The sequence below is a fragment of the Schistocerca nitens genome, chromosome 2, assembly GCF_023898315.1.
Source record: "Schistocerca nitens isolate TAMUIC-IGC-003100 chromosome 2, iqSchNite1.1, whole genome shotgun sequence".
Lineage (NCBI taxonomy): Eukaryota > Metazoa > Arthropoda > Insecta > Orthoptera > Acrididae > Schistocerca > Schistocerca nitens.
The window spans coordinates 1,065,363,140-1,065,387,237 of NC_064615.1; the positions used below are offsets into that span (position 1 = coordinate 1,065,363,140).

Sequence of the window (24,098 nt, forward strand, 5' to 3'; positions counted from 1 at the left end):
TCTCCTTCATCTTCTTGGTCAGCTTCCACCCCCCTATTTGCTGGTTGGGGACTTCAATGCCCACCACCCGCTTTGGGGATCTCCACATCCTTGTCCACGTGGCTCACTATTGCTAGACGTCTTCCACCAAGCAGATTTAGTTTGCCTCAACACTGGGGTTCCCACATTTTTGTCTGCCTCCACGACAAATTTATCTCATTTGGACCTTGCGGTCGGTACTGTTCTGCTAGCTCGGCGCTTCGAATGGTTCGCCCTTGATGATACACACTCGAGTGACCACTTTCCATGTGTCCTTAGACTGCAGCCTCAACTGCCATATATGCGCTCGCGACGCTGGAAGTTTGCCCAAGCCAATTGGACACTTTTTTCGTCTCTAGCGACATTCGATGACCGTCGCTTTCCCAGCGTCGACGATGAGGTCACACATATTACCGACGTTATTCTTACAGCTGCGGAACGTTCAATACCACGCACCTCCGAATTTCCCCGGTGCCCCCCAGTTCCTTGGTGGAACGAGGCATGCCGTGACGCAATACGTGAGCGGCGACGTGCTCTTCGCATTTTCCGTCACCATCCTACTTTGGCCAACTGTATCCGCTATAAGCAGCTCCGTGCGCGATGCCGTTGCGTCATCCGCGATAGCAAGAAGGCAAGCTGGAAATTCTTTATTAGCTCATTTAACACCTTCACTCCCTCCTCGGAAGTTTGGAGTCGGCTTCGACGGTTCTCAGGCGCGCCTAGTTTCTCCCCGGTCTCTGGGCTCACTGTTGTGCATGATACCTTAGTGGACCCCGTCGCAATTTCTAACTCATTGGGTCAGCACTTTGCTGAGATTTCGAGCTCTTCAAATTACCCGCCAGCGTTTCTCCCGAAGAAACGTGCGGTGGAAGTGCGACATCTTGCTTTCTCCTCTCAAAATCGCGAAAGCTACAATACTGTTTTCTCGTTGCGGGAACTCCAACATGCACTCTCTTCTTCTCGCTCCTCCGCCCCAGGACCGGATGGTATCCACGTCCAAATGTTGCTGCATTTATCAACCCATAGTCTGTGTTACCTCCTTCGCCTTTATAATCGAATTTGGACCGACAGTACCTTTCCCAGACGATGGCGGGAAGCTATTGTCGTTCCTGTTCCGAAACCTGGAAAGGACAAACATCTCCCCTCTAGCTATCGCCCCATTTCTCTCACGAGTAGTGTCTGTAAGGTTTTGGAGCGTATGGTGAATTACCGTTTAGCTTGGTGGCTGGAATCCCGCAGTCTTTTAACACCTGCCCAATGCGGATTCCGAAAGCATCGTTCTGCAGTTGACCATCTTGTTGTTCTCTCCACTTATATCATGAACAATTTTCTCCGGAAACGCCAAACGGTAGCAATATTTTTTGATCTGGAGAGAGCATACGATACCTGTTGGAGGACAGGCATCCTCCACACACTGTTCTCTTGGGGCTTTCGAGGCCGGCTGCCCCTTTTTCTTCGCGAATTTATGGCAGAGCGCACATTTAGGGTGCGGGTGAACACTACTCTCTCCCGTACTTTCTCCCAAGAAAACGGGGTACCCCAGGGCTCCGTGCTGAGTGTTGTACTGTTTGCCATCGCCATAAATCCAATTATGGATTGTCTCCTTCCTGATGTCTCGGGCTCCCTCTTTGTGGACGATTTTGCGATCTACTACAGCTCTCAACGGACCAGCCTTCTTGAACGACGTCTTCAAGGATGTCTCGATCGCCTCCACTCTTGGAGCATCGAAACCAGCTTCCGTTTATCACCCAGTAAGACCGTTTGTGTTAATTTTTGGCGACGTAAGAAGTTTCTTCCGCCCTCCTTACATCTAGGTCCTGTCAACCTTCCGTTTTCAGACGTCGCAAAATTCTTGGGTCTTATGTTTGACAGAAAACTGTGCTGGTCCTCCCACGTTTCCTATCTTTCGGCTCGCTGTCTGCGATCCCTTAACACCCTCCGTGTCCTGAATGGTACCTCCTGGGGAGCGGACCGAGTGGTCCTTCTCCGCCTCTATCGCGCCTTAGTGCATTCGAAATTGGATTATGGAAGCATAGTCTACTCATCTGCTCGGCCGTCTATTCTTCGGCGTCTCGACTCTATCCACCACCGTGGATTACGTTTAGTGTCTGGAGCTTTTTACACTAGCCCTGTGGAAAGCCTTTATGCTAAGACTGCTGAACCTCCGCTGTCCAATCGGCGAGCAGTCCTTCTGAGTCGTTATGCTAGCCATCTGTCTTCCATGCCTGCTAATCCAGCCCATGACCTTTTTTTCGACGCCTCCTTTGATGTAGGGTATGCAGGCCGCTCCTCCTCCCTACTACCCCCGGGAGTCCGCTTCCGTCAACTGCTCCATTCTCTTTCCTTCCGCTTTCCTAAAACCTTCTTGACAACTTGGGGTACAGCACCGCCTTGGCTCCGTCCCCGGATCTGCCTGCTCCGTGACCTTTGTCGATTTCCCAAGGATGGTACCCCTACACTTGTTTATCGTCGGGCATTTGCTGCTCTATGTGCACAAATGACGGACGCCACATTTATTTACACCGACGGCTCGAAAACATCGTTAGGTATAGGGAGTGCCTATATTGTTGGCGACACCCCAAATCACTTTCGGCTTCCCGACCAGTGTTCGGTTTATACTGCGGAACTTTACGCTGTTCGCCAGGCTGTCCACTACATCTGCCGCCAGCAGCGGATACAGTACGTAATCTGGTCAGATTCTCTCAGCTCTCTCCTCAGTCTCCAAGCTCTTTACCCTGTGCACCCTCTGGTCCACCGGATTCAGGACTGTCTGTGCTTGCTCCACCTGGGGGGCGTCTCGGTGGCGTTCCTCTGGCTCCCGGGACACGCTGGTATCTGTGGGAATGAGGCGGCCGATATAGCGGCCAAGGCTGCAGTCTCTCTTCCTCGGCCAGCTATTCAGTCGATTCCCTTCACCGATCTACGGAGCGTTTTATGTCGCAAAGTTGCTCATTTATGGCATGCGCATTGGTCAACACTTCCCCATAATAAATTGTGGGAAGTGAAAGCCCTTCCTTGCGCTTGGACCTCTTCCTCCCGAACGCGTCGTCGGGAGGAGGTAATTTTAGCTAGACTCTGGATAGAGCACTGTCTTTTTAGCCATCGACATCTTTTAAGCGGCGATCCTCCCCCACTCTGTCCCCACTGCTCTCAGCTGTGGACGGTAAGACACCTTTTAATTGAATGCCCCTATTTTAATCCGTTACGCTCCCGTCTACAGCTATCGCCTGATCTATCGTCGATTTTAGCAGATGACACGCGCTCAGCCGACCGCGTTCTCCAGTTTATTAGTGACAGTGAAATGACGTCAGTCATTTGAAGCTTTTTTTGGGGACAACCAACCCCTTTCTGTAGTGGATTTTTAAGCCTTCCTTCTGCTTTTAGTTTCTCCAATTTTATGACTTTGTTCCCATTGCTGCTGGTTTTCAATTTCGGTTTTTTACTGTTTCCTAAGTCGCAGGCTGGGCGCTAATGACCATAGAAGTTTTGCGCCAAAAAAAAAAAAAAAAAAAAAAAAAACCTTGGCATTGTTGTCTCCACACGGCGTGGGTGCAGGAAAAGTTCTTCATAATTGGGTGCATGTCATTACATGTTGTACCATTTAATTTATTCAGAAGAAGCAAAGGGGGAAACAAAAAGCTCATTAAAAACTGTGTTTGAGAGGGCTGTAGGAACCAGTAGCTATTCTTGTTGCACAATAAAGAGAATAGAAAATGGCAAAAAATTAGCTGAAGGTACTTTTGACCTTTGTTCTTTCTATACATGTCCAGTACCATAGTAAGTGGTGTTATCTCCTATGTTACTTTTTTTATTGATTCAACTTTTTTTGGTGTGGTAATTCTTTGTTTATACAACCATTCATTTTTCATGCTCTAGTGAGAAATTAATGACTCTGAACCTTTATATTTACCTCATTATTGGTCGTATTCACATAACGTGTTAATATCATCATTTGCAGACTTGTTAGCTATAGCTTATACATCATGTGCAATATGCGTTTGTGCATAGGGTTCAGCTATTTAACAGCACCTCCCCTACCATGTGGTGGTCGCTGAGTCTGGAACACCCACAACTAACGGTGTCCCCATTCCTATCATGCCATCTGTGCAGTCGTGGACCAACTTATTTTCTGCATGCTATATGAGCTCTGTGCTGTAACTAACAGTTTTGTCTGTGTGCTACATCGTAGTTCGCTCCTGAAGTCTGTGCTTGATTTGACCAAGAGAGGCCAGCCAGCCTGCTAATACAATATGACAGCAGTTGTGTGCACAGACCCCTAAGCACCCCCTGTTGAAACTAATGAATATATAGGTCACAGCGCCAGGCTCGACCAGCCACTTGTGCATTGCTTATTGTATTCTACTGGTCTTCTTATTGTATTTTACTTGTCTTTCATGTGTGAGTACTGTTCAAGCAATAAATTACAGTGTTCTTGGTTTAGAACACGTTGCCAAAACATGTCCGTGTGCCTTTTCTTCCTTTTATAGTTCTAAGAAATCTCATCTCTGGAGTTTCAAAGTGGCTCTATTCAAGTAAATATGAAACAAAGTGTCTGCTCTGAAAAAAAAAAAAAACTGTTATCTCATCAGTTGTATTAAATAGCTGTCGTTTCTCTCTTATTAGTAGTGTTCAGGCTTGGTAAACGGGTCATTTATTAAGCACAGTACATTGGTTATACAGACCACAAGTACAATACTTAAAACTAATTCCATGCATGGTCAGTTGTAAGCTGTAGGTTAGAATCTGGGTGCACAGTAGACCTCACAATGTTCCAGTCCACTGCAGTGGCCATTGTATAAACAGCAACTGGATCACGGAGTCTGAACATTGAATAAGAGCAACACACACATGGTCCTCTGCTAGGCATGTTGGTTCCTTTATTCTGAATCAGAAGTAGTTTCCTGACACCACATGATCCCATGTGGCACTAGTAGGTATGCTCCTGCCTTGTAGCATCATTTGTAGTGTACATGCTGTGATTTGCACATTGCTGATAGTGGAACAATGCAAAAACAATTGTTTATATTTATATCTGAGTTGTTGGATACAACCGGTAGCTTAATATTGACTTGATTACATTCGTATTTTTCAAAGAAAATAGCTACCTACTTTGGTAAATACTGAGTCATATGTTTACAATACTTTCCTGCTTATCATGCAGCTTTACAATGAATACCAGTATTTGCCATTAAGCAACACACTTTTTCAGACCTTGGATCTAGGTATTCAAATAATTTGTAGAAATATTGGCTTATGGGGGAATTTTCAGTTTCTTGCTTTCCGTTGGATTGGTGCTTGCTGAATATTTTTTGCATAAGACTTCATAACTCTACCCTGAACTCTCGACAAGGAGACAAAGACTACATGAAAAATATTTCTGTACCTTATATTGTGACTGTGTAAATCAGAGTTCAAGTTAGAATGGTTTTTATTACCAGCAACAAAAACCATTAATGAATAAATGTGTTGGGAAGAGAATGTAAGAATTCCAAGATCCTCAAAGAGGCTTGTGTGATATGTATGGCTGTTTAGACACCATTCTTACTGCTCACTTCTAGTGAATCAACATTTTCTTTATGGACACTTTGAAAGTTGCCACTGCTGTTTGTTGCTGGAGAGTGCTTAACCAGGGTACCAATTCTGTAAATGTGACCTGTCACTCATATGTTTGTAATTATCTTTACCTTTAAACCTTCTCTTTCTGCATTCATGTCACTCCTTGAAGTTATGGTCCTGCTGAACAATGCCACTCGTAGCTATATCAAACTTCTTTATCATCAGCAGGAAAATGTTGTAATAATGGAGGAATATATTTGCTACACTAGCTACGAAAACATGTAACCACTTCTATTCAAAATCCTTCTGTATTTTACAGTCTCCATAACACTTTCAACATATCAATTAAACATTCACATTTAAGCTCTTAATAACCAAACTCATTGACAGGCAGATCGCTAATATCCCAAAGCCAAGAAGTAATTAAGTTAATAATTCCATACAGTCTTCTTTTGTTTTTCTTATTTGGAACAAAGCCTTTGTCATCCCGACCTCTTCTTCTTTGGCATCAAAGTATAAATGGCTCCTTCCCCCTCAGGAAAACATTAGCCCTCTGTTGTGCCTTGTGACTGTACTACACTTATATTTGCATTTCTTATATGCACATAAATAAAGAATATGCACACAGTATGTGGTCTTTCCTTTACTACTACTACCATAAATTAAGGTTTCTGCATGACCATCTTTCGTAATCACAGAGAAAGGGTGTGGGACATGTTGCTACCTTGAATAACAACATGTACCACCACACACTGCCCCAAAAGATAATTCCATGAGAGAACAAGGAGCAAAATTTTGCAAAGTAAGCCAATGCTCTTCTCATTAGGTCAACACAATGAGAGAAACTTCGAAGTGCAAACTGAATTTTTTGATTAATTTAATTACGTATTGACTCCATTATACTTTGTATGCAACTGTATTCCAAAAATTTTACACAGACTATTTCATGTATTGTGTGACCAATTAATGTCTACTTCTGTTGCTAACAGGTCACTCCTACACTCCTGGAAATGGAAAAAAGAACACATTGACACCGGTGTGTCAGACCCACCATACTTGCTCCGGACACTGCGAGAGGGCTGTACAAGCAATGATCACACGCACGGCACAGCGGACACACCAGGAACCGCGGTGTTGGCCGTCGAATGGCGCTAGCTGCGCAGCATTTGTGCACCGCCGCCTTCAGTGTCAGCCAGTTTGCCGTGGCATACGGAGCTCCATCGCAGTCTTTAACACTGGTAGCATGCCGCGACAGCGTGGACGTGAACCGTATGTGCAGTTGACGGACTTTGAGCGAGGGCGTATAGTGGGCATGCGGGAGGCCGGGTGGACGTACCGCCGAATTGCTCAACACGTGGGGCGTGAGGTCTCCACAGTACATCGATGTTGTCGCCAGTGGTCGGCGGAAGGTGCACGTGCCCGTCGACCTGGGACCGGACCGCAGCGACGCACGGATGCACGCCAAGACCGTAGGATCCTACGCAGTGCCGTAGGGGACCGCACCGCCACTTCCCAGCAAATTAGGGACACTGTTGCTCCTGGGGTATCGGCGAGGACCATTCGCAACCGTCTCCATGAAGCTGGGCTACGGTCCCGCACACCGTTAGGCCGTCTTCCGCTCACGCCCCAACATCGTGCAGCCCGCCTCCAGTGGTGTCGCGACAGGCGTGAATGGAGGGACGAATGGAGACGTGTCGTCTTCAGCGATGAGAGTCGCTTCTGCCTTGGTGCCAATGATGGTCATATGCGTGTTTGGTGCCGTGCAGGTGAGCACCACAATCAGGACTGCATACGACCGAGGCACACAGGGCCAACACCCGGCATCATGGTGTGGGGAGCGATCTCCTACATTGGCCGTACACCACTGGTGATCGTCGAGGGGACACTGAATAGTGCACGGTACATCCAAACCGTCATCGAACCCATCGTTCTACCATTCCTAGACCGGCAAGGGAACTTGCTGTTCCAACAGGACAATGCACGTCCGCATGTATCCCGTGCCACCCAACGTGCTCTAGAAGGTGTAAGTCAACTACCCTGGCCAGCAAGATCTCCGGATCTGTCCCCCATTGAGCATGTTTGGGACTGGATGAAGCATCGTCTCACGCGGTCTGCACGTCCAGCACGAACGCTGGTCCAACTGAGGCGCCAGGTGGAAATGGCATGGCAAGCCGTTCCACAGGACTACATCCAGCATCTCTATGATCGTCTCCATGGGAGAATAGCAGCCTGCATTGCTGCGAAAGGTGGATATACACTGTACTAGTGCCGACATTGTGCATGCTCTGTTGCCTGTGTCTATGTGCCTGTGGTTCTGTCAGTGTGATCATGTGATGTGTCTGACCCCAGGAATGTGTCAATAAAGTTTCCCCTTCCTGGGACAATGAATTCACGGTGTTCTTATTTCAATTTCCAGGAGTGTATTTGTTAGAAATAGCATAATATGAATCTTTGCGTGATTAAGGTTTAAACTATTTACTGTGAACCACTTGTAAGACCATTCAGCTACCATGTTAGCTGTGTTTGATAAGGTTAAGTTTGAACTCTTGTTTCATATGTTTTGTTTGGTAATTTGGGGGAGCGGACCAAACAGCGAGGTCATCAGTCCCATCGGATGAGGGAAGGATGGGTAAGGAAATCGGCTGTGCCCTTTCAAACAAATCATCCTGGCATTTGCCCGAAGTGATTTAAGGAAATCATGGATGGCCAGATACGGGTGTGAACTGTCGACCTCCTGAATACGAATCCAGTGTCGTAACCATTTGTTATAACGTCAAGTTGAACAAATATATTTCTAGGATGACACAATACATGTAAGTCACAGATCAAGTAAACAAAGTAAGACGTGTGTACACTGTAACAGTCAAATCAGCACTGAGTCCAAGTCTAGTGGCCGCTGGCTGCCTGGCCGCTTAGGTGGCACTGCTGCTGCATGGCTGGCAGACAGCGCCGCATGTAGAGGACGCACGTAAATGCGCGGCGGCACTTTGAAAGATCGGCGAGTCACAACACTTTTCCCCCCTTTGAATTTTTTGCACTGGTCTTGATGGAGGTGGCCTGTAGATTGCTAACGTCCTTAGGTGTTGTTTGACTGGCCGTAAAGGCTTGAGGAGGAGGCTTCCCGTACGGACGGAAGTGTCCCTGATGCTAACTGGTCGAGATGACAGGAGACGTGGAGGTCGAATCTGCTGGGGCCCCGTACCCCAATCTGCCTGTTGCAGCAAGTCTGGTTGTTATAACAGGAGACATGGGCGATGTGTCAGCGTCCGTAGGAGAAGGAGGTGAGTAGAGTTGCTCCGATAGATGGTGGTCATCTGGTTCCTGTATGGGCACGTCTCCTGGTGGCATCAGTTCTTGTGCTGGCACCGAGATGATGGTGAGAGGGCTGCGTTGTGAGTAATGAGAGATTCCGAGATCCCGAGCGTCAGGTAGAGCCGAAGGTGGTGTAGCGGCATTCGGAACAGGCATTGCCGGCACACGAGTTTGAAGCTGGTCCGAATGACGCACTGCAACACCCAAGTCCGTCTGGGTTTCATACAGGCGTTGGCCACGGTTTCGTAAGATGCAGCCAGGACTCCATTTTGGCTGCCTGCCATATCCCCGTACCCATACAAGGTCGCCGGTGGTGAACCGGCCATGCGAAGGCACCCGCGGCCATGAGGTGGAAGGCCGCAGAAGATGAAGTAGTGTGCGGGGCTGTCGGCCATGTAAGAGCTCAGCCGAGCTGTGATCGCCCATGGGGGTGAAACGGTAAGAAGCCAGAAATTGGAGAAGCGCATAAGCAGCAGAGTAGGCGTCAATAACGAGAAGCCAATAAGTACCCAAAAAAAGGCCCCGCGAAGTCAGCATGAATACGCTCCCAGGGCTTCTCAGGCGAAGGCCACGGTGACAAAGATGACTTCGGGGTAGCGGCCTGTGACGCACAAGGGCCACAGGCAGCGACCATGTGTGCGATTTCAGAGTTGATGCCGGGCCAGTACACATGATGGCGCGCCAGAGATTTTGTGCGAGACACACCGCAGTGCTATTGGTGAAAGAGGCGCAAGACCGAAGCACCCAAAGACACAGGTACCACAACACGCGGCGAAGCATTGTCGGTGGAAAGGAGGATAACACCATCACTAGCCGTGAGGCGGTAACACAAAGCGTAGTAATTCCTCAACGGATTAGAAGTCTTAGCTGATGGATAATCTGGCAAACCCTTCTGAATACAGCGTAAAACCCGGGAGAGGGTAGGATCAGAACCCGTAGCAGCTGCCAGCTGGTCCCTGGTGATGGGGAACCCGTCCACAACCCGCTGCTCGGCAACATCCATGTGGAAACACAAAAATTCGTCCCTATCAAATGCCAGATCAGGACCCATGGGAAGGCGAGACAGTGCATCAGCATTCGCATGTTGAGCCGTCGGCCGGAAATGGATCTCATAATTGAAACGAGACAAGTAAAGAGCCCAACGCTGGAGGCGGTGTGCAGCCTCGTCGGGAAGCAATGTTGATGGATGAAACAAGGAAACAAGTGGTTTGTGGTCCATAAAAAGATGAAATTTGGATCCATAGAGAAAAACACCAAACTTATGAAGAGCATAAATAATGGCCAAAGCTTCTTTTTCAATTTGAGAATATTTCTGTTGGGCATCCGTGAGCGTTTTAGAGACATAAGCAATGGGTTGTTCAGAACCGTCAGAAAAACGGTGCGCAAGGACTGCACCAACCCCGTATTGAGAGGTGTCTGTGGCAAGAGCAAGATGTTGGTCAGGGTGATAAGTAGCCAGGCACGGGGCCTGTTTCAGCATAGTCTTCAATTTCTGGAAAGCCGCATCGCATGACGCAGACCAGTGAAAGGGCATGTTTTTATGCAACAGGTGATGCAACGGCTGAGCCACCGAAGTCGCAGACGGTAAAAACCTTTGATAGGTAGTTGAACAAATGTATTTCTGGGACGACACAATATATGCAAGTCACTGATCAAGTAAACAAAAGTCAGACGTGTGTACACTGTAACAGTCAAATCAGCACTGAGTCCAAGTCTAACGACCACTGGCTGGCTGGCCGCTTAGGTGGCATGGCTGCTGCATGGCTGGCAGACAGCGCTGCATGTAGAGGACGCACGTAACTGCGCGGCGACACTTTGAAAGATCGGCGAGTCACAACACCATTGTGTCCTATTGCTCGGTCTTGATTAGTATGCTTCTTTCATTGGCAAAGCATTACAATTTTTGAACCATCCTTTAGAATCATTGGAAGACCATGTACGAAGGTTAAGAATAAGAATGGGCCTAGTACTGATCGTTGTGGGACCCTACATGTTGTTATTGCAAAAATGCAAAATGGTTGATGGGCCACTTTCTTGTTGACCCCAAATTTAACTTCAAACCAGTTTCATTGTCTGTTGTTATTAGGTTATTAGTGTTTCAGTAGAATTAGTGGAAATGATTTTTTAAATAATTTTTATCACCAACTGCAACAAATTTGAAGATGCACAATACCTGGTTTCAGATTTGGCATATTTATCTTCAGAGTGCATTTGCAGAATTATATGCCAAAACCTCATATTCTAACCTAATAGCAGTGTGATGCTGTGAAATATGCTTTTCAATGACAAAATTGTCATTTGTGAAGATCAGGTATTTGTATGAAGAACGCTGTGTGCATTGTCACTGCTACTTCACAAGTAACTTAAGTACAATATAATAATTAGCATTCTCACATATTGGGCAAAGTACATATTTTTATAAACTTGCCACACATGCTTCTGTGTAACATAATTGAAACATGAGACTGCAGCATTTATGATTGGTGGGATAGGGAGGGACAGAGGAAGAAAAGGTTCAGCTCTTGTTTTCGCCGAAAACTTCAAGTACCTCTTTTCTTGTGGAGATTTTAGTGTTATCACTAATCAGTATTTTGTTTCTTTTTATAACATTAAAGGATAGGACAAGATCAGAATTAATAATGAAATTAGACAGAGAAGACTTTAAAGAAAAAGGAGTTAAAAAGTGCTGAGGAGGCCGATCGGTAAATCACAGGCAAGGAAAGGAAACATTAGGAAAATAAATACAGCAGATAAAAAGATGGACACACATGCCAAGAAGAATGCCTGTCTATGGGGTCCACATTAATTGCTTCTTTCAAGTCAATTTTATCTTTGCAGAATCATATTGTAGTTGCCTTCTTTACAGGAGGTATATTTCATTATTTTTAATGTGTAGTAAATTTGTCTGACTGTTATGAAAATTATTTTGAGCAAATAAAGAATGCTGGTGTATTGAACTGACAATTGCTTTTATTCAGATTCTTTCAATTTCACATGGTGATTTTGCTTCCTTTTGGCATATTTTTAATTTGTTCTTTTTGCTTACTTCCTGGCTTCTAGTAAATTCTGGCTATCACAAAATTTTATATTTATTCCAGGGTGCAAATACATATGGTCAGCTTGGAGTTGGTTATAAATCTGAGCTTTGTGCTGAACCTGTTGAAGTGACAGCTCCAACAATTGACCCAAAGTTGCTTACAAGACTTTGTGGAGGTGGAGGCCATACACTCATTTTGGATAAAAATGGAAACATTTATTCCTGTGGCTGGAATAACAAAGGCCAATTAGGTCGGTCTGTGGAAGAACAAGCAGCATCTTTTGAACATATAGCAGCTCTTTCAGGGCATCATATCATTGATATCAGCTGTGGCTGGGAAACAAGTTTTGCTCTGACAAGGGATGGGAAATTATTTGGTTGGGGCTCCAATGTCTATGGACAACTGTCTCTGCCAAGGGATCAGGTTAGTATGTTACAAGATTATGCTGAAGTTTACTTTTCCTGTGATGAAAGAAAATCATCTTGTTAAATGTTGTTGATTTCTCAAACCCAGCCACTACTTTGTCGCTGTAATTCCCATGATTGGTCAGAGCATCTGTAACTCACATATCTTTGAAGGTATTTGGTAGACTCGCCTCACAAACTTTTACAAAAATTGAGCTTGACTCCTTTACATATTTATTGCTGTTCTTGCAAATTCATACATTTCAAGGTAATATGCGAAGGAAGGCTCTTAGTGGTGTTCCTGAGCAGACTTCTTGATATTTGTTGGTGATGAATCATTTTGCCATCCTCTCTATGAGTATATAATTTAATAACAATTGAGAATAACCAAACAAACATATTGCAGTGATACTGAATAATGCTTTAGTTTCGTTTCTTTCCAGGTAAAATATAGTAAAAAAGTCTGTATTATAATGAGATATATACAGTATTAATTATGTAGAGTATAATATGTATATTTTAATTTTATCAATTACACATTTATTATTGGCAGCAGTTGATGTAATTAACAATAGTGTGTTACAAGGTGTGTGAAAAAAGTAATGAGACTGAACAACAATCTTGTCCCCTTCAAAGTAGTTCCCTTCGGCAGCTGTACACTGGTGGAGTCATCATTCTCAGTTTTGGTAGCAGTGCTGAAAGGCTTCAGGAGGTAGGTCCTTGTTAGTCACATTCTAATGAAAGCTCTGCAGAGTCCCAAAATGACATTCTTTTAAGACTTTTTCAATTTTGGGAAAAGAAAAACGTCACAAGGACTCAGATCAGGTGAATAGGGAGGCTTTGGAACAACAGGAATGCCTCTTGAGGTCAAAAATCCCATGTGTAAGCAGCCGTGTGACACAGGGTCTTGTCATGCTGCAGCATCCACTTGTCTACAATGTCCAGTCTCACTCAAGTCATCCATTTTTGAACTTTTAAAGGTTGTCTTTGTAAAACAGTTGGTTGACAGTTTGTTCTGGAGGAACAATCTGATGAGATTATGCACACGCTTGAAATTTCCATTGATTTTTGAAGTTGAAGGTCTCCCTTAGCAAGGTTCATCTTTGACATGTTCTTGGCCTTCCAAAAGTGATTTGTGCCAGTGAAAAACTTCTGCTGTTGATTTGAAATGTTGCCTATAGGCCTGTTTCAACTTTGCAATGGTGACACTTGCGGATTCTCCAAGTTTAACACAAAATTTGATCATCTAACGTTGCTCTAAATTCCTGTGTTCCATTTTTGTAACACACAACAAAAACACAACTTCACTAAAGATGCTCAAAAATCATGTGAAGGCTGTATAGAGCTGAAACTCAGACTGAGCATCTGGAAGAGATGAATACAACAGTCTACACAAGTAGACACTGCGGTCCCAGATTGCTCCCTCCGTTGTCAGTCTGACTACTTTTCTCATACACCTTATGTGTTACCCACATTTATGCACAGTGAAAGGGTCACTACATTATCTCTGAAACAATGTAGAAGCAGCTTTTCTGGAGAAGTCTGTAAACTTCAGATGTGAATTTTTCTAAGGGGCACATCTCTTTTGTGAAAGTTTGATTTTGTACAGTCTTACTTAAGCAGAATCAAGGTGTCTGTTAACAGCAGTTTTGTTTTTCTAATTTATGACTATATTGCCTTTTAGTGTGTCCTGATGATGTTGGTCAGAATTTTGTTTTAGATGTCTGCAGTATTTACTTTGTGTACACCACACATTTCAATATACTCAAAAGGGAAAGAACTCTCAATTCCTTAAAAAGTGCTTTGTAGTTTTTTAGTCTGTCTTTCTTTGTTGTTAGTTATGACAGTAACAGAAATTCCTGGATGGAAATATACATAAAATAAGGGGGAGATAACTCCACATATATAATTAAGGGGAGACTGGCCAATGATCCCTCCAGTGTAGATCAACACCACACTCGAACTCTTATGGGAATTGGTGAAACGCCACAAGTAATGAAGGTAATGGGCAAGGGCACTACGTCAAAAGTGTGCAGGTAAGTTGAGAATTTGGATCTGATGAGAGGCGTTCTGGGGTAGTCCGTGCAGTTGACAATGACCACTGTTTGTGGATGGCTCAGTGGCCAGAGCTTCTACATAGTAAGCAGGAGATAAGAGTTCGAACCCCAGTCTGGCACAAATTTTCAACTTTTCCTGTTGATGTAAATCAGTGCCCATAACAGCTACATGTCATAATTCGTTTGAGTCTTGTGTCAAAATGGTTTCTGTGGCTTTCCAAGTCACGTGACACCCAACCTATTTGGGATAATTTTGATGCTGTCAACTGGGTTGTGTGTCCTTTGGACCCTGCTCCAATGAATTCTCGTGAGTTGTGGGTAGCAGTTGAGTGCTTATGGATTAGGAACGGATCCTTAAGAGTTTTGGTGTCTTGTAGAGTTCTGTCTTATGTACTGTTGCCATCATCAGCGTAAAAGTAGGTGCTACACACTACTAGCAGGTATGTCTAATTCAGTTGTTTGTAAATGTTTGTCGTAAAGTATTTACATCTACATTTTTCAGGATAATGATCACTGATGTACTGAAGAGGCAAGATAAGAGAGACCTGTAAAGAATAGGCAGAGCTGGAAAATAAATTCATCTGCTGGACATACAAAATGCATTAAAATAATTCCATGCAATAAAATTATGTTCATGAAATTTTCTGCCAATAAATTAATTAAAAATCCTGAGAGAGAGATCATGAAATTTTTTGATTACAAAATTACTTATTTTACTGATGTGTTCTAACTATTAGAGATGTATTGTAACATGGAACTAAGTTTTATGGTATGATTCTATTAAAAGAGATGTGTACCATACTTACTTTTATGTGCTCTATGATCTTTCTTACCCAGTTATTTATATGTTAAATGTAGAATAAGACGCATGATGACAGTTTTCACCTACACAAAGAACAGTCAGAAATAAATGCCATGATAAAATCTAAAACCGTTTTAGGCCCAACTCATGATTGTAACAGGAAATTTTGAATTTGTAATTTCACACTTATGCTTATGCCACAAAACCACACACTTTACATCACATAATAATTTATTAATATAAGTACGTTTTTTTAAACAAATTGTAAACATGAGCTTGACAGTACCTTGTGCTCCATAGAGAATGTCTTTAACAGCAAATGTAGATAATAAAGAATGTAATTGCAATTGTTTTCTTTTTAAATCTGAGCCAAGAACTAAGTGTATTTGATCTTAAATATTTTAAAAATGTACAAGTAATACAACTATGTAAATAGCCAAATGTAGGTTTACAATCACTGGAAGAGTGTATCACTCTTACAATCAGTTTGGAGGTATGTTTTCATGTCATACTGACCAACTAATTACAATTTTTTTTAAGGTTACATTCAGTGCCTCACCTCTCCAGTTGACAGACCATAAAGTGAAACAACTTTCATCTGGTCTAAGACACACAGCAGTTGTCACTGAACAGGGTGATGTATTTGTTTGTGGTAGTGGAAGAAAAGGGCAACTAGGAATTGTACATCATGGCCAGCCACTTAAAGAAAGTTATACTTTACAACACGGTAATTATTAATTGTAGAGAGTAATACTTCATTGTCTGTTGTTATAATATGCTGACATTTATTTTCTTACGTGCAGCAACTTTGGAAAATATATTTCAGACAGTATCCCCCAAGTCCTATTTTTATGTCACACTGCACATGTAATTGTTTGAAAATTAATTATATTTTTCATATTATGTCATCACATTTTGTTCATGTGTGTGTCTCAATGGATAATATTTATTTTGTAGTTTCATGTGATAGTACTTTCAACTGAAATGAATAATTTACTTGAATAGCAGTACTTGTTTTAACTGCAGAATTAATGTGCTAGGTGTTAACATTGGCTCCACTAATTACTGTAGAAGGTTCAGACAAGTTATCTTCTAAAGCTGTTTTATAGATAACGTAAGTGTTTTGGGATAAACCAGACAACTGAAACCATCTACAAATATCGCCAAACTCTTATCTATACATATCTTATGATGCAGTTTATAGTAGATTCACATTTTTGAAGCAACTTAAAGTTTTTTAATTTTTGACTAATTTAAATATGGCTATTTTCAGCAAGAAATTTTCTCATATTTATTATATAGACATAATTTACAGACCTATTTCTTCTGATTCTTTATATTGTGCTTCATAATGAGAGCAAGCTGTTCTCACTTGGTCCACTCTCCTTATGAAAATACCAGTTGATGACTGATTTTTATCCTGTGTGTGTGTTTTTTGACTTAACCACGTTATCATTTCATAATATGTTGTATATAAAGAAGAAGATTCAATGAACAGAATGAGTTCTCCATTGATGCATGTTTCAACATCTATGATGAACTGCTCATTTTTGTTCGCTGTGCTGTGCTTCTGACATCCTGTTATATACAGTGCCCAGTGCCCAGCTGCAGTATCCAACCACCATGTACTGTTCTCTCCAGCCTGGCTTGTTATGAAGAAATGACACCCTGACAGCTAGGCATAATGACAAATTCAGTGCCTCCTAGGTGTCAGTGTGCACCTCACAAACGTTTTTACTGAAGAACATAAATGCAGATAATTAATTTTTTTGCCTTTTCTATGTAACTTTGCTGAAATTTATTCAGTATTTTTAATTTTTTTTAAACTGTTAAAAAAAGTAACTATAAAATCAGTCAGAGTAGATATTCCTTATGCGAATACAAACAAAAATGAGTTTTCACTCCACTTACAAAGCCTCAATCTTTATCTATTTTTGCCTTCAGTACTGGTGATGATGCATTGGAAATCACTTGCAGCATTTTTATTTAGGTATTATTTTATTCTTTTTTATCATTCCACTAGTGAGTACCCGACATGTTGCAATGCCATTCAAAGAAAGAAAGTGTTTATGCTTAAATTCTGTTTGTTGAAGTGCTTTTGAATAAATAATATTTTTGTTTTACTATCTGGTGCTTACAAAAATAAATCAGAAGGTTTTCCAAAGCATGAAAAGGCCACATGTTAAAAGCATTTGCCAAATTAGTCCACACACCTGTAACGATTGTCCTTGTGCTTTGTTGATGGCTATTGCAAATTGAATTGTCATGTTGTAGTTGTACATACATATTGATCATCAAATTTAATTTCTGTACATCTCACCATAAAACTGATGATCTGAGACATGCATGACATTCATCAGTGGCTGTTGAACATGGTATAACTGATAGAGTTTGTTGAAAGTCACCATAAAATGCAGTGAGTGCATCACCTAAAATCTGTTCTTCTCCTCTCAGTCCTCTGAGTGTATGATGAAGTGCTCCCAGTGTATTTGTGCACCATTGTACATTCATCCTATGTGATGCTTTGATGTATTGGAATACTTTACACATCCCAGAACTTTTGTTGATATTGCATATCGGCATCTCTGTGATTTGTGTGTTGGACAGGAATTCACTGCTAATGCATTGTTTGGATTCCACCAAAAAGAGTTGCCACAATTCCAGATAATGTGATTGCCAGTGGAATGTTATTGCATCATCATATGATTGTCAAAATAAGAGAAATGAGAAAAGTTTTCCCTGTTTTCCTGGAAAATACAATCTACCACTTTGTCTTGTAATTGCAATCATAATTCTGTCATACACTACTAGAAAATATTTTTCTGGGCCATATTTTGAAAGATTAATTTGAACAAATGTATCCAATTCATTGGCATTAAAGTGTGTTTCTCATTTCAAATTATGATCTAAAAGGTTGTTAGCAGATTGATTTGGTGTAGCCCTTTCCAATTGTGCTTTGTGACTGTCAGATATATGTCCTCAGACAAAACCTATGCCTCATTATACGTGTCTGGTGTGAATTGAATGTCCAGTTTTTGGTTCATAGCATGCGAATGATATAGAGTGTCTTCACTTATGTAGTCTTCACATTTACCCCAATACATGAACTGACCTGTCACTGTTTGTTTTTGATTCAATTCAGTTATGTCATGCATGCATACCCATCCACCAAAAACACATTAACCTGCTAAACTATATGAAATACACACTTGAAACAACTCACATGTCAGATATTGTAAAATAGCCATACTGATTCAGAAGCCTTCGCTGGTAGACACACAACAACTCACCCAAGTTTCATCACAGTTGCATGAATAGTATGGGAATGTAAACGGGTCAAATGGAGAAGCATAGAGAGAGAGAGAGAGAGAGAGTCAGTCCTCTTTTTATCTACTGACAGTCTGAAGATGAGCACTAGCTTGTTGAAACCAATAACAGCATTATGAAATGCTCTTGTGGCTGTGTCAAAAAATATAAAAACAAATGAATGTAAGTCAATTACTTTATTTCCAAGAAATGTCATTTTTCCAAAGAATGAGAAAGGATGCATGCGCGCACACACACACACACACACACACACACACACACACACACACAAACTCATTTTATTGTTTGGAGAGGCTCAGATGAAAACAGAAGCAGCAGGAAGAGAGTGGAAATATAAAACCCAAGAAAACTTGCCCACGAACAGGCAAGGATAGTTGCATATTGCACACTACCATATCAGCCGGGAGATGGGGGCAGAGTGTCAGACTGAGACAGAGGGACTCAGCTGAAACAACAATGTAGGTTATGATTCATAGACCTAACAACCTTACTGAAGTGAGGGATCAAATCAGAGGTACATGCATGATAAGAGCTGATGGAGATTGAGGCTAGTAATTATGAGTTACTCCTTCTCTTCATCTGCTTCTTATTTTGTGTGTTCCTTTTACCCTTTTTAAAAAGTTTTCTTGTTATTCCCTACAATTTGTCTGTAAAATTGCTATATACTTTTGCCATCTCTGAGAAGAGTCTTTACGATTTTCAGAATGTAAGAACATGCGTGTTCTGAAATTAATATCAGATTATTGTGCTCTAATCAGTGACAACATGTCAAACAAGATTTTTTAAAAATTTTATGGTTATAAATGTATCTTCCATTTAGCCAATTTTGCATGGAATTAAAATGTGGTATATTTAGTACTTCTAGTTTGTAGACACACTACTCTTATGCGTTTAATGAAACTGATAAGCTACATTGCTGTCAAGCATGCGTAATACTTTATAAAACACACAGTAATTTCAGAGGAAAAAATTAAACAAGTTGAGTAGGCACAGCATTAAAATACTTGCCTTCCATTCAGGAGGAGTTGGGTTCATATTCCAGTGTGGTCATCTTGTTATAGATTCTTTTGACAATTCTGCTGCCATTGCCATATGCCTTTCTTCTTAAACTTGGATACTTCTTTGGTGTTAATGGCTGTAAGCTTTCTAATGGCCTGTTCTGCAGAATGCCATGAAAAGGACTGTATCCTCTCCTCTTTACATAGCATAGCTTTTAAAGAAATTTTTTGAGTTTTCTTTCTCCAATTCTTCAACTAGATTTTTTTCCCCTGTTAATTTATTACTTAAATATCTGACCTAGAAGACTAGATAAACTTATTTTTCAGAAAATAATGATTATTCTACTCCAGAATCACAGAATGTTGGAGCAGTCAGCAAATGATTGTTATCAAATTGCTTACACATGTCATTGTCTGTAGGTTTTCTGTCCTTAGATATTTGATGGAACCATTGCTGATTCTTAGTTCTGATAATTTACATGTGAGACACGCATTGTTTTCTTTTCCCTGCATATGACTTTGATAATTGCCTTTCCTAATGTCCAATTTGACAGTGAATTCTCACATATGTTATCTTACATGTTATGACATTCATGGATGGTGTGCATTTAGTATCTATGTCATTATTTTTCATATCAATAACAGAAGCTCCTGGATGGAACCATACATAAAATGAGTGAAAGGCAACCACTTACCTATAGCATATGTATGGTTCATAGACATATGTAACAAAAAACAGTGCTCATTAGCTTCTGAGCTCTCTGTTTTTCTAGTATTTTCATTGGGGAGGGGGGGGGGGGGGGGGGGAGGATGCAAGGGGGGAAGACAGTGGTCATTCTAGTGAGACCCTCCCCTGGGAATACGTACAGAATCTGTAGTAGAAATAAGTTGATAGAGAAGCAGGAGCATAAGATCTGTGCCCTTCAGGTGCAGTTACAATACACAAAGGGCGAATTAGATAGGTTGAGGAGGGTGAAGGGTGCTGGGGAATAGGAACCGACTGTTGGTAAGAAGGCAGCTAGCAGGAGGAGGTATTCAGACAGTTGTACTTTGCGTATATGCAATCGATTTGACCAACTGTCAGAGTTGAGTGGAGAGGAGCCTCTTGTAGCTGTAGGTGAAGGAAACATGCAGTAGTCCTCAGCAGTTAGGAGGGCTAAGTCAGTTGCAAAGTCTGCTAGAAAGAAGGTCCTGCTGCTAGGCAGTTCACATGGTAGAGGTGTGAGCCAACAGTTGCAGGAAATGGCTACTCAAACTGGTGGCACAAATGTGCATTTCATGCAACTGTTTCAGTGTCCGCATTTCATACAACTGTTTCAGTGTCATGATCGGCCTCGTCGTAATGCGGCTGTAAGGTGTGTCAACAGAGGGCTGGAGAAGGCACTGATGGCATGGGCGAAATTTCAATGGTGCCAGTTAAGTCTAACAGTAGATCGGGTTTCATTTGGCATGGCCTGCACCTCAATAGGTGTGGGAAGGGGAGGCTGGGAAAGCTTATAGGTGACAGTGTAGTGGGTGGTGGTGGGATCACTCATGGAAAAATTCTTGTAGTAGTTGGTTTTAAATCTGCACCTTTTTTTTAGATTGAATTCCAGTGATAGGTATACCTGCTTAAAGGAAACCCCTCTAACTAAGGGATCACCTTCAGAGGACGTCATGTTTCCAAGTAGAGAAGGAATTAGCATATTTCATCAAAATATAGGAGGTATTAGAGATAAAGTTAGTGAACTGCTTATAGATGTTGACTCTGAAATTATTGGTATATAGAAGCACCACTTAAATAATTTGACAATTCAGATATGCTTCCTTTACCAGGATACAGATTAGCTGGGTATTTTTCATGGAATTCCTTGTGGAGTGTGGGAGTGGCCAAGTACATAAAAACAGTATTCCATTTGAGTCCATACGTATATCATGGCATTGCACTGAACAGATATTTGAATGTTGTGCAGGGGCAGTTGAATTTAGTGAAACTAAACTTCTAATTTTTTGTTGTTGTTTATAGGTCTCCTAACTCTGACTTCAGAGCATTTCTGGATGTTGGTAGATCTCCTAAGTTCATATGATCTGATGCAGACTGTGTTTTTCCAACTAGTGTGCAGGGGAACAGTAGCATAGCCATAGACAATATTTTTATTCATTACTAGATGGGCATTCTGTTAGTAAAAGAGTGAATGGCCTTTCAGACCATGATGCACAAATTTTAACACTAAAAGGCTTTTTTACTTGAACAAATGTCACATATAATTACAAACTATGTAGGAAATTTAATCCAACAGCAATAGAGAGTTTTTTAAACCTCATCAGGGAATAAGAGTGGCAGGATGTTTATAGTACCGATAACATAGATGACAAATATAATTCTTTCCTTAGCACATTTTTCATGCTCTCTGAGAGTTGCTTTCCATTAGAACATTCTAAATGGGGTACTAGCAGTAAAAGGCAGCCTGAGTGGCTGACTGGTGGGGTAAGGATATCATGTAGAACAAAGCGGGAATTATATCAAAATGTTAGTAGCAGTCACAATTAAGCTACAGTAGCCCATTACAAACAGTGTTGTAAGGTGCTTAAAAATGTTATTAGGAAGGCAAAGGGTATGTGGTATGCAAATAGAATAGGTAATTCACATGATAAAATTAAAACCATATGGTCAGTTGTGAAGGAAGTGTCTGGTCAGCAGCACAAGGTTGACGATATAAAGTCAGTAAAAATATTTCCGTTACTGATAAATCAGATATATGTACAGTATAACAGTCATTTTCTGAGCAGTACTGGTGAATTAAATAAAAATTTACTTTCTACAGGGAATCATATAACTCTCTTGGCAAATACCTTTCCAAGATTAACGTCTCAAATACTCCTCTGTGATACAGACGGGAGGGGGGAGATTGAGTCAGTAATTAAATCACTGAAGATTGAGGACTCTCATGGATATGAAGGAGTGCCTTGCAGAATATCAAAGTACTGTGCTGCACATGTTAGCCCTGTCCTTAGCCAAATTTGTAATTTTCCCTTTAGGAATGGTCGGTTTCCTAAACATTTAAAATACTCAGTAGTAAAGTTGCTTTATAAAAAGGGAGAAAGGGATGATGTAGACAATTTTATACCTATTTCCATGCCATTAGTGTTTGCTAAAGTTATTGAAAAGGCTGTGTATGCAAGGATAATTGATCATTTTACATCACATAATTAGCTGTCAAATGTACAGTTCGGCTTTAGAAGTTGTTTAACAACTGAAAATGCCATATTCTCTTTTCTCAGTGAGGTACTGGATGGGTTAAACAAAAAGTTTCAAATGCTAGGCAAATGTTTTGATTTAACTAAGGCGTTTGATTGTGTTGATCCAAAATATTGCTCCAGAAGTTGGACCATTAAGAAATATGGGGAGTAGCTCACAATTGGGTCACCTCTAACTTTAGCAACAGACAGAAAAAAAGCCTTATTCACAGTGTGCAAATGCAGACATATTTAAAGACACAGAGTCTGCTTGTGTCTGTATATGTGTGGATGGATATGTGTGTGTGTGTGCGAGTGTATACCCGTCCTTTTTTTCCCCCTAAGGCAAGTCTTTCCGCTCCCGGGATTGGAATGACTCCTTACCATCTCCCTTAAAACCCACATCCTTTCGTATTTCCCTCTCCTTCCCTCTTTCCTGATGAGGCAACAGTTTGTTGCGAAAGCTTGAATTTTGTGTGTATGTTTGTGTTTGTTTGTGTGTCTGTCGACCTGCCAGCACCTTCATTTGGTAAGTCACATCATCTTTGTTTTTAGATATATTTTTCCTACGTGGAATGTTTCCCTCTAAAACAAAGATGATGTGACTTACCAAACGGAAGCGCTGGCACGTCGATAGACACACAAACAAAAACATACACACAAAATTCAAGCTTTCGCAACAAACTGTTGCCTCATCAGGAAAGAGGGAAGGAGAGGGAAAGACAAAAGGATGTGGGTTTTAAGGGAGAGGGTAAGGAGTCATTCCAATCCCGGGGGCGGAAAGACTTACCTTAGGGGGAAAAAAGGACGGGTAAACACTCGCACACACACACATATCCATCCACACATATACAGACACAAGCAGACATCATCTTTGTTTTTAGATATATTTTTCCCACGTGGAATGTTTCCCTTTAAATATGTCTGCTTGTGTCTGTATATGTGTGGATGGATATGTGTGTGTGTGCGAGTGTATACCCGTCCTTTTTTCCCCCTAAGGTAAGTCTTTCCGCTCCCGGGATTGGAATGTCTCCTTACCCTCTCCCTTAAAACCCACATCCTTTTGTCTTTCCCTCTCCTTCCGTCTTTCCTGATGAGGCAACAGTTTGTTGCGAAAGCTGGAATTTTGTGTGTATGTTTGTATTTGTTTGTGTGTCTGTCGACCTGCCAGCACTTTCATTTGGTAAGTCACATCATCTTTGTTTTTTTAGTGTTTTGCCCTTAAAGAGCGCATTTGGACTAAACTACATGGCCAGTTCCTTTTGCTGCCTTCCTTGCTGCCCAAACTTCCCTCATTCGCTCGCTGTGTTTCTGTTTCCGGTCCTCTGTCCATGCTTTTTGTCGGCTTTGTGTCTTCGGCTTCATCTTGA

General features: G+C 41.8%; 1 protein-coding gene across 2 annotated transcripts in view; it reads left to right on the forward strand.

Annotated features, from left to right (window-relative positions):
- Window positions 1–24,098, forward strand: part of LOC126237444 (secretion-regulating guanine nucleotide exchange factor-like) — an 85,486-nt gene that overhangs the window by 27,989 nt on the left and 33,399 nt on the right. The window contains exons 1-3 of one of the 2 annotated variants that reach the window (XM_049947563.1): window positions 8,070–8,203; window positions 11,985–12,347; window positions 15,728–15,914. In XM_049947563.1, the coding sequence (XP_049803520.1) occupies window positions 8,189–8,203; window positions 11,985–12,347; window positions 15,728–15,914 (565 nt within the window). In that variant the 5' untranslated portion in view covers window positions 8,070–8,188. Of the gene's footprint in view, window positions 1–8,069; window positions 8,204–11,984; window positions 12,348–15,727; window positions 15,915–24,098 lie in introns of those variants that run through there. The other variant, XM_049947562.1, reaches the window with a different exon arrangement.